Genomic DNA, 11418 nt, shown 5'->3' with positions numbered 1-11418 from the left:
TATAAAACAATCCACTCTTCCCCACCTGCCCCACCCCAACTGCTCTTTTCTTTTTTCCTTTTTAACTTTTGTTTAACATTTATTCATTTTTTGAGAGACAGAGGGCGAGTGGGGGAGGGGCAGAGAGGGAGACACAGACTCCGAAGCAGCTCCAGGCTCTGAGCTGTCAGCACAGAGCCCAACACAAGGCTCGAACCCACGAGCTGTGAGATCATGACCTGAGCCGCGCCGAAGCTGGACACTTAACCGACTGAGCCACTCATGNCACACTGCATTTACAGCATACAGCCCACTCCCTCAGGGGCACATCGCTTACCCCCTATGAATTAGGGACTGGAAGCCCTATGTCTAGGGATTTCACCACCAATACCAGCCTGACCAGATTGATGGGCCACACGCAAAATATCACCAGGATCCTACCACCAACAGCCTAAGGCTGCCTCCCCACAGCATCTTCATAAACCGTTTCTCTATCATTTTTAGCCAAAAGATTTCACCTACTGGGAGAGAAAGCAGGGAAAACTGCTCGTGAACCTGGTTGGAAGGGACCCGGTCAATGGCTGTGACCCTGGCTGGTTGCAGCTTTTCCCCAAACCTTGAATGGTTCTGCACAACCACTCACCATGATGGTCACCATGATGGTCCAACATCAAGGAGCTCGAGAAGACCTTGCAATACAGTTGACTATGAAGATGACTGGACAATCTTCAAGGTTTGAAGAACTGGCTCTCTAGCTTTCCCTGAATTCCCCTGGTTTTCTCTAATTTTCCTTGAGAAAGAGGAGACTGAGACACTAAATATACAATGGCCACACCATATATCCAAGTAGAACTTTGATCCACAATCTGTAACAACATAGCCAGGAAACCCCTTATTCACAATCAACCACTGAAAAGCCAGCCTGTTACACACCAGACATGCGGAAGGCCAGACTACTGTCCCTAATCCCTAGGGACACTCCGGGGATTGTAAACAAAACTTCTGCAACAGCCGACCCCAAATGGCCAGAATTTGACTTAGTAACTGACAGCTTCCCTAATTTTTGTCCCTGCTTCCAACGTAGACCAAGCAGAGAGAAGCCACACGCACCCCTGCCCAATTGCATAAGATGTGTCACTACTCCTTCGCCAGCTTCCAGCTTCCGTAGGCCACCAGCATCCATCAGGGCACACCCGAAGCCTTCCCAGTCCCCCCGCTACATAACCTTCCCACTCCCCTGCCTGCCTTTCAATCTCTGCCTGGGGTCTCTCCCAGGACTTACTTTATAAGTGGAAGTTTGTATCACAGCGCTTTTTTAAATTTAATGTTTGTTTTGGAAAGAGAGAGGGAGAGAGAGAACGAGCAGGGGAGGAGCAGAGAGAGGGAGACCCAGAATCCAAAGCAAGCTCCAGGCTCCAAGCGGTCAGCACAGAGCCCAATGCGGGGCTCGAACTCATGAACCGCGACATCATGCCCTGAGCTGAAGTCAGATGCCTAACCCACTGAGCCACCCGGGCGCCCTCCCCCCACAGCATTTCTTTTAAAAGGGGCTTCTTAACTCCCTCTGCTTCACACACACTAGGTAAGTCTTTTGTCAAAGGAACAAGTGGGCCTCGTACAGCACTGGAAACGCAGATAGATCTGGATTTTTAAGTGGATTCCTCCAGTATTTCCCTTAGCTAGGCCAGGGGCAAACCCAAAATATGAATTAATGCCAGAAACTCAGCTAAAGAATTTTCTGCACCATGCTGAAAGCCCCGTGAACTTTGCATTGGCAACTCCATTCTTTGAACGTCTCCCGTATTTTTCACTAAAATATTATTGAACTGGAGAGCAAGGTGCAGCATAATGGGACGGGAAGTTCACCAAGGTATCAGATGACTTCTCACTGCTCCCAGCCTGCCAAGTACTGAGAGATAAAGAGGAGCCTTGCTTAAGTCCGTCACCCCTTCTCCCAAAGATACTGTATTCAGGTTTTAACATAATCATGTATTAACCACCAGTGTATTCCAAATTATTATTTTAGAAATCAAAGCTGGGCAGTCATTTGTTTCTATACTTAAAAAAAATTTTTTTTAATGTTTGTTTAGTTTTGAGAGAGAGAAATTGAGCATGAGTAATGGAGGGGCAGAGAGAAAGAGGGAGACACAGAATCTGAAGCAGGTTCCAGGCTCCAAGCTGTCAGCACAGAGCCCGACGCGGGGCTCGAACTCATGAACCGCGAGATCATGACCTGAGCAGAAGTTGGATGCTTAACCGACTGAGCCACCCAGGTGCCCCTCTGTATGTTTTTAAAGATCAGCTCTGGTAATTCTAGATTGTACGGATTAAGTTCTTTCCTCTAAGTGTGTCCAGGTGATAAGAGTCCCCTCACACCCCTGAGCCTTCGTTCTGTGCTGTTCACACACATCACGCCCATGCCCTTCTGGGGACACCTGCAAGGCACATGGCTTAAAAGTTTGTACCAGGCGGGAGATACGGGTAATAGAATGGCAATGAAGGGGACGTCGAGAACACAGCTCGCGGTGCTGTGTGGGCTGACACGGGGCCATGCTCTAGGGTGCATACAGTCAGCATGGAAGCTGCTGGAAGTTCTGTAAGAATCACACCGCGCTGAGCCATGGCCTCCCCTGTCTCGCCGCAAACGCTCCAAGAAGGCCAGTCTGTGACGGCCATGAGCAGTCCTGCGGACTCGCTCTCCGGGGCTCCCCATACAAGTGCTTCTATCCAAGAACAGAACCGAGGCCACAAAAGGCACGTTTCCCAGTGCTTCTTGGGGACTCCTGTTCTCCCCAACTCTGAGGAGGTGAGTGAGGACACAGGACAGGGAGACGAGTAGAAAGGTCATCCTGCTCTGCTCAAGTGGATCTGTGTGCTAGTGTGAAAGGGGGGCCAGGCTTGGCAAGAGGGNCCAGGGAGAAGTGTAAAAAAAAAAAAAAAAGGCCTCTGTGCTCAGACAGTCCCTTCCAGCGCCCACGAGGAACAGATCTGCCTGCCCGTGGGTAATGCTTACCAATCAGTCCCAGCTTGACCGCGAACATCAGCGAGATCCCGATAGGGAGACCGACCAGGTAATAGCCAATGGCATTGACAATGGCCCCAACCTTCTGGTTGCCGCTTCCCCGCAGAATGCCACCACATGTGCACTGTAGGCAGAGAACACCCATCAATGAGAACATCGCTGAGGCTTCTAAAAGACTCCTGTCTCCACGCACTTCCCGTCCCGGGGCGGGGGATGGGGGGCTTGAACCTAAAATCCGAATCCCGTGTGTTATCAAGTGACTACGATAAAACTATTCAGTATTCCCCACCTGCCCCACCCCAACTGCTCTTTTCTTTTTTCCTTTTTAACTTTTGTTTAACATTTATTCATTTTTTGAGAGACAGAGGGCGAGTGGGGGAGGGGCAGAGAGGGAGACACAGACTCCGAAGCAGCTCCAGGCTCTGAGCTGTCAGCACAGAGCCCAACACAAGGCTCGAACCCACGAGCTGTGAGATCATGACCTGAGCCGCGCCGAAGCTGGACACTTAACCGACTGAGCCACTCATGCGCCCCGAGATGCTCTTTTCAGTTTAGATTTACCACCATCAGAAGAAACACGGCGCTTGACGGGAACACTGCGTAACACTTACGGCAAGACTTTCGTACACGTGGGAGACAGCAGAGATTGGAATCACCTGGGCCACCAGAGCCACGATTTCTCTGTTGGGAAGAGAAAGCACATGGTGATCAAGAGGAGACAGAGGTGTGGTTCAGGCGGCGGCACGTGGCTTCTCGGTAACACTAGAAGGGCTCGTGTACTCCAGCCAACACCCTATTCGTGGACAATCCCAGTGTTTCTTGGGCCATCGAGGAAACCAACCCTAACTTCACCTCATGACTTTTATAAGAAATCTACAGTCCAGGGGCGCCTGGGTGGCTTAGTCGGTTAAGCGTCCGACTTTCACTTAGGTCATGATCTTGCGGTTCGTGGGTTCGAGCCCCGCGTCGGGCTCTGTGCTGACTGCCAGCTCAGAGCCTGGAGCCTGTTTCAGTCTGTGACTCCCTCTCTCTCTGACCCTCCCCTGCTCACGCTGTCTCTCTCTCTCTCCTAGAAATAAATAAAAATATTTTAAAAAAAAAAAGAAGAAATCTACAGTCCAATCGGTTGATGGAAACGATTACAGGAAATGACGTGGTACTTCACTGCCCCCACAAAGAAATAACATTTGGATTATAACGCCGCCCTTTTTTCCCCCTCATGTTTATTTTTGAGAGAGAGTGTGCAAGCGCAGGTGAGTGGGTAAGGGGCAGGGAGAGAGGATCCAAAGCGGGCCCTGTGCTGACCCATTCTCGACATGCCTGACGAGGGGCTCAAACTCACGAACCGTGAGATCATGCCATGGCCTGAGCCGAAGTCAGATGCTTACCCGGCTGAGCCACCCAGGCTCCCCAATGCCATCCATCCCTGAACAGGATTCCATGCGTATCTCTGTGCGCCTGAATGATGCACAACAGAGTGGTTACAGTTCTCTCTGTGGACCCCAGGCTGGCATGGTATTAAGGCCAAAGAGACAGCTTACAGAATTATCCTTGGTTCCTAGAAGCAGTCCCCAACCTCTACAGCTAGAAACTTTGATTTTATCACCTACGCTTCTAGAAAATGCTGCCAATGACACCCAGGGAGGCAAAAAATCCGTAATACTCTTGAGTGATGAACAAATAGGCCTACATCACTAGCGATAAATATTTGTTGAGTGTATTAAAAACATCAGGAGGGGCGCCTGGGTGGCTTAGTCGGTTAAGCGTCCGACTTTGGCTCAGGTCATGATCTCGCGGTTCGTGGGTTCGAGCCCCGCGTCGGGCTCTGTGCTGACTGCCAGCTCAGAGCCTGGAGCCTGTTTCAGTCGGTGACTCCCTCTCTCTCTGACCCTCCCTGGCTCACGCTGTCTCTCTCGCTCGCTCTCTCTCCTAGAAATAAATAAAACACTAAAAAAAAAAACCCCACACATCAGGAAACCCGGCACTGACCAAGATGATCACTCTCCTCCCCTTCTAAAAAAAAGGACAGGAATTCCAGTTGAATTTTATTTTTTCAATAGGTAACATCTGGACATGGTTAGAGGAAACCAAACCATGCAAACAGGGTATCGAGAAAACTCTTGCTTCCACTCTGTCCCCAGCCTATCCACTGCCACCTCCCCGCAGAATGGGGCAACCTTCCTGAAGATGGTCTGAACTAGTCCATAATTATGTTCCCCTTCTAGAAACTGTGAGCTCATGTTCTAGCATTCTCTACGTGATCTTCTGCAACTTGGCTTTTCCACCAAACATACTATGTTCACTTTTATACCCCATCAAAATACATTTTTTTAATGTGCTGCTGAATTCTGTCCACTAATAATTTCACTTTGGATTTTAAAACTGGTATTAGTAAGTGAGATTGGCCTGCGACTTTCTTTTTTATTGTATGAACTTTGTCAGATCTCAATACCAATGTTATTTTTGCTTCCTAAACAGAATATGGAAATTTTCCTTTTTCTGGTCTCTGGAAGAGTTTGACAGCATTGGAACATTTTCGAGGTTTTATAAAATTCTCCGTGGGAATCCCCAGGAATTAGTGCTTTCTGAAATTTTAAAGTAAGTTTTTGTTATTTCTTCTAAGCAAATCGGTCTAGTTAGAACTTTCAGGTTTTCCAAGGTATATTTTGGTAAATTATTTTCCTAGAAAATTATTCCTTTCAGGTTAAACAATTTTTTTAATGTTTATTCATTTTCTGACAGGGAGAGAGAGACAGAGCACAAGTAAGGGAGGGTCAGAGAGAGAGGGAGACACAGAATCCAAAGCAGGCTCCAGGCTATGAGAGCCACAGAGTGGCTCTCAGCACAGAGTCCAATGCAGGCCTCGAACCCATGAACCACAAGATCATGACTTGAGCTGAAGTCAGATGCTTAACTGACTGAGCCACCCAGGCATCGCTATTCCTTCCAGATATTTAAACTTACTTTCAAAAGTCATGCAAGCCAGGGGCTCCTGGGTGGCTCAGTCGGTTGAGTGTCCAACTCTTGATTTCAGCTCAGATCATGATCCTACAGTTGTGGGATTGAGCCCCACGTCAGGCTCTGCACTGAGCGTGGAGCCTGCTTGAATCGCTCTGCCCCACCCCCACTTGTGCTCTCTAAAAGAAAAAATAATTTTTTAAAAGGTCATGTAAACTCGTCTCTCGTGGTTTAAAAAAATTATTGGTTTTTTTTTGTAATTTCCCCCTTTCTTACTTTGCGTCGACGAGCTCTCTCCCTTTTCCCTCTGTGCTAAGGTTAGGTATCCATGACCTTGTTAGAATCTGTGTCACCGACTCTGCCAGGTTCAGTTGATCCTGGTCAGCCCATAATTAATTTGCTTTTGCGAGTTTCTCGGTCTCCCAACATCATCAAAGATATGGTTCCCGGGCCTTCTGTGTTTCGTGCTTTACTTCCTGCCCTGCATGGTTTCTGGAAGTGGACAGCCTCAGAATTAAACGTCTGCCACAGGCCTACTGAAACAGTGCAGGCTCCACATCCGATCACGAGAATTCTGATTCCCTTGCAAGAAAGCGACAATGATTTCCGGCTGCCGTTCCGCTTCCTCTGAAGCGAGGGGCACTTCAACATCTTATTTCCCCACAGCAAAATGGTGGGAGTCTTCAAGAGGACAACCTGACATCAGAAGTCAAAAGACAAACACCCAGAGAACAAACAGCACAAGGCAGTCCTGTCCACCACCTGCTTGTTAAACCCAAGAGGGAAAGGTCAGCGTGCGCTTTCTAACTGCTGATAGAAGCAGCCCAAATCAGAAGTGCCCTCGCAACACACCACATGCTCCAAACGCAGCGGCCCGCCTCACTGATGAAAGCCACCAATCCAAACAGACCACGCAAACCACGCAAACCACGCAGAAGAGCCACCTCCTACAAGAATTCATCTCAGCGATCGACCTGATAATGTGATTTTTGGAGGCGGCTCCTTAGGGAGATTTTAACTTCAGTTCGAACTGACAGACACGACCTGTGTATCCCAGGCACCTGGGGGCAGGTTCTGAGCTACCAAAACCGTTAATCATGGGGAACAAAACAATTAACTGAAAATGTAATCGATGGTGCCAGAAAGGCATCTCCCTCTTCTAGACATGCCTGTCCTGAGCACCAGCAGCATAGATCACCAATAAATTGCCCAGTAAGTGGCCATTCTGGATGATAAATTAGTTCCTATATAGAACCAGTTCTTCCCAGGAAACATCAGGGAGTTTCCGATCTTGCAAATGGCTCAGAGTGTCCAAGATGCGACACTTCCAGGAAGCCCAGCATGAAGGCATCTATCGACCCAACTACTTCTTTCCCGCAGATTTTGCGTTTCAAGAAAATGTCCACACTCACGGGTCGGTGGTGAAGATGTACCCCACGACATCCTTACAGGTCAGCATCAGGACGCAGAAGATTACAGCAAAGAATCCTGAGGGTAAAAATGGAGAAAACAACCAGTGAGAAAGGAGATCTGCAGGGGACATGGCGGCTGGGCTTCCCGGGCACACACCACCTGGGTGAGTCACCGACGGAGGAATCTAAGCACCTGTGACCAGCAGGGCGACCGTGGAGGACTTCTTGGCCTGCTCGATGTTTCCAGCACCCAGCGCGTTCCCTACCCGGACGCTGGCGGCCACACTGAAGCCTGAAGGTATCTAAATTGAAAAGCAGACATATCGTAAGGAAAAGGCAAGAAGGAGCAGGCAGCAGAGGCCCCCGCCTCTCGGCTCAGTTCCGAGCGCCACCGCGCACCTTCCCCAGGGAACAGGGACCTGGTACGTCAAGGCGCACACCTCGCTGGCAAAACCCAGTCCTAAGAGGCCTGAGGAAATGAAGTTGCAACAGCCCATTTGTCTAGCTCAGGGCCCCCAGGCGAATGTGACTCATCACATGCTGGGCTTTTGCGCAAGGTTTCTAAGGTGTGCACGGGAGGGTCCTGAACAATCCTGTTCCTCCTCTGCATGCAGAGGACGGACTGCCAGCAGCCCGGAGTAAGTCTGTTCTGAAAGACCATCAGGGGTCAAGTTTAGAAGACAGAATCCTAAAACGGGACCTCTCCCCTTCCCCAAAGTGTTGCGTCAAAAGGAACTTAAGAAAACAGAAAGATGCACTCCCAAGCTCATACCAGACACCGGGGGTCTTCAGCCTAGTGGCCTCACCACCCCACCTGTCCCCAGGCATCTGTGTTGTGACACCTGGAAAAGACTCTTCAGGTTTGCCAAGTGTGCAAATCAAATCAAGTCTCATTTTCGGCTCAGGTCATGGTCTCCTGCTCCACATCGGGCTCTCCAGGGACAGCGAGGATCCTACTTGGGATTCTCTCTCTCCCTCTCTCTGGCCCTCCCCTGTTGGCATTTCCTCTCTCTCTAAATAAATAAACTTCAACAAAAATCTTTCAGATCTGAACCGGGCCAGGAAAAATCTGAAAAGCTCATTCTTCCAAACTTCCCAGAGCTCACCGGGAAGACCCCATCATTCCAGACGGGCCCTGCCTGGCTCCGCGGATGAAATCCTACCCTCGTGAATCATTCCAAAAGCTGCTAATGCGATGAACGCCCATGCTCATTCCTGGGACTCTTTTCAAGGGAAACGTCCGGCACCCCCAGGTGACCGGCTCCCAGACACTCACCATGTACAAAATGATGGTCAGTTCATACACTACGGACTGGGCTCCGAGCTCCACCATGCCGAGGATACCTGGCGGAGAGAGGCAGCTGACACCGCGCTTCCGGACAGGGCCCGCGCTCTCGCCAGCCACCGCCACCTGTCCCCGCACTGACCGCTCAGTAAGCTCCCGATCTCGTAGGCCCACCACTCAATGCACAGCATGAGCATGCTGGGTATGGCCAGGCTGAAAAAGGAGGCCCAGTCCTGCAGACACTCAAGGGACCACCCTGCAGCGGGGACAGAGTCACGTCACCAACACACGGGCTACCGGGCTGCAGCTCAACCCGAGACAAAAACCCACGACCCGAGCTGGCAGACTTTACCTCCCCAGGTAGCTTCGTGCAGTTTCCTCGAGAAAATGTACAGGAAGAGGAGTAGCGCCAGGGTGAACTGGGAAATCATATTTGCCAGCGCCGACCCCCTGGGAGGAACGGTCCCAGTAAGGGCAGGTGCCTGTCCGTCGCGCGAGGACACCTGTGGCGGCCCTAAATGCATCTTCTTTCCCGAGCAGCCTCACTGTCCGTCCCAGACAGTGCTCTCCAGAGGGGCCCAGGGACTGGACCCCACAGGGACACACGGCCAGGTATAGGTCCCCCCTGCCATCCGTCCCTGGAAAAGCTGAAGGAAAAGTCATTCCTCCCCCCCCACCCACCACTTGTCCCCAGAATCAGTTGGACTCACATCACCCCAAGATGCAGTTGATAGAGAAACAGATAGTTGATGAGGGCATTGATGAGATTGGCTACAACTCCAGTGAGGATCTGGGGCAGGACAATTCCCTGAAACGAGGAAAAAGACGGCACCGTGTGCTGGAGACCAGGGACCCCCATGGTGTGCGGGACACCAGGGAGTGGGGTGGCTACTTTCTCCCCAAATGCACACGCGCCACGGGCACGGAGGACCTAACTGGATGCCGGTCCTTGCTGCTCCCGCCTTCCTGCCTCCTCCCCTCCCCCCCAGAGGCGTGATAAATGCGTAGCTCTGGCCACAGGGATGTGGGCAGAGGACCTGGCAGCAGACATGCAGGAACGCAAGTGGTCCGCCTCTCAGAGCGCAAGGACCGGCCGAGACGGAGCATAAACAAGTCACCTTCCTCACTGGACAGTGGGGAAAAGTCAGCACTTTTAAACCAAACAGAAGTTCCAAACACTGATCTAAGACAACCCCACACAGCTGGGGCGTGGGAAGGACTCCGTCCCACCTGGCTCTGCTCGGAAAGACAGGCCAGAGAAGTCCAGGCCGTCTGGCATCTTAGCCTAAGACTTCAGGCAGGAGAGGAAAACGACTCGGGCTGGAGATGCACAAAGCTGCCCGCCGAGCATCAGGGGATCAGCATCACAGGCGCAAAACAGAGCCGGCTGCTTCTCCCACCTGCAAGGGGTCAGTCCGGCCCCTTCTCTGATGACTGCGGCTTCCTCACCCTGACAAACCTGCGTCTCTAAAATCACAGACCACGCGACATTCGCTGTGTGAGGTCATGATTGGTGAAAATAAAAGATCCCTCTCCTGCCAGGGGGATTGAAGTCAATTTCACACCCCAAAAAAGCAGCCTCGATTTCCAGCTCAGGGCCAGAGCTTCTCACAGATTTCTGGGCTCAGCAATCCGCATCCATCAGAGCTCTATGGTCCCCAAGGAGAGGGGACATGGGTCCGCTTTGCAGGGCGGACAGGGCATTTTTCCCTTTCCTGCTTTGCTCCAAGCATACCGAAGCGTCCCCTGCATTGCACCTGAACTCCGTTCATCAGAATCGAATGATAACTGTCCCCCACCCTTGTTGGCCGACAGGCACACTCCTCTGGTCTAGCCATGCTGTGGTGTGCCAGGCTGCAGATTTGTCTAGAAGGGTCTCGGTCGTCCTGGGCTCAGGGGCCAGGACAGGGATCTCGGCCAATCACTCCGGTGGGTCACTTACGTATCAGGCGACGCTGCCTAGTTTTTAGCAAAGGAGGTAGGTGACCACACAAGCCCCTCAGGTAGAGAGAGAAGAAGAAATAGTGTGGTGTGAGGTTGGCCCTGGGAGGGAGTGGCAGCAGGGAGATTTGGTAAGACAGGGAAGAAGGGGGGAGGAATTGTAGCTGGAGGGTGCAGAGGAACAGGCAGGACCTCAGGACCGTCACTGATCGGATGTAGGAGTGAAGGAAAAGATGCAGACCCGGACGAGGGCAGGTTATCCCGAGAGATGGTGTTCGAGGCCCCTAACCGGGAAGGGAGGCAGGCAAGTGGAGAGGCAGGCTGGGGAAAAGAAGGTCAAGTGCGCAACATGCACGAGCCTCCCACAGGAAGCACGCACGATCTGCGATTAGAGCTCTAAATGGGGGGCCCGGGCGCGCAGGGAGAAACCAAAGCCGTGCAAGAGACAGCCTCCCTCAGAGGAAGGTCTGCAGAAGCCTGTGAGGTCACCTTCTCTAATTCTCCCTTCCCCCCAAAGTCTAAGCAGCCCTCAGTGTCCCCTGAGGCTCCTCCCGCCCTCCCCCATGGTATTACCTTTACCCCCAGGGCCCCCCAGGCCAGCTGCTCTCTTCTGTCCTACACTCACAGAAGGCCTGGGTCCCACCACGGAAACTGGGTTAAATGCAACTCCCTCCTCTCCTGAGACCCCTGCAGCCAAGGGGTCGTTTCTTACAGGGTCCACCCGGGTGCTCCCGCAGGGCACCCTTTCCGGTCACAGATTTCCTGTCACAGACCTGCAGCATCTTTTGTTGGGATCGCGTCCCAATTCTCTTCTCTCCCGG

General features: G+C 51.6%; 1 protein-coding gene across 1 annotated transcript in view; it reads right to left on the bottom strand.

The window, feature by feature from the left end:
* The window catches only part of LOC144217160 (multidrug and toxin extrusion protein 1-like), a 42920-nt gene that overhangs the window by 13462 nt on the left and 18040 nt on the right, over positions 1–11418 (bottom strand). Inside the window, exons 7-14 of the mRNA XM_077746700.1 lie at positions 9367–9464; positions 9009–9106; positions 8799–8912; positions 8648–8715; positions 7565–7673; positions 7372–7447; positions 3613–3682; positions 2993–3125 (exon numbers count right to left, since the gene is read on the bottom strand). Of these exons, the coding sequence (XP_077602826.1) occupies positions 2993–3125; positions 3613–3682; positions 7372–7447; positions 7565–7673; positions 8648–8715; positions 8799–8912; positions 9009–9106; positions 9367–9464 (766 nt within the window). The remainder of the gene's footprint in view (positions 1–2992; positions 3126–3612; positions 3683–7371; positions 7448–7564; positions 7674–8647; positions 8716–8798; positions 8913–9008; positions 9107–9366; positions 9465–11418) is intronic.

Source organism: Crocuta crocuta, unplaced genomic scaffold, assembly GCF_008692635.1.
Source record: "Crocuta crocuta isolate KB4526 unplaced genomic scaffold, BGI_CrCroc_1.0 scaffold139, whole genome shotgun sequence".
In the NCBI taxonomy this organism is placed as follows: Eukaryota; Metazoa; Chordata; class Mammalia; order Carnivora; family Hyaenidae; genus Crocuta; species Crocuta crocuta.
The sequence above is the reverse complement of the archived record's forward strand: the minus strand, read 5'-3'. Positions and strand labels throughout refer to the sequence as shown.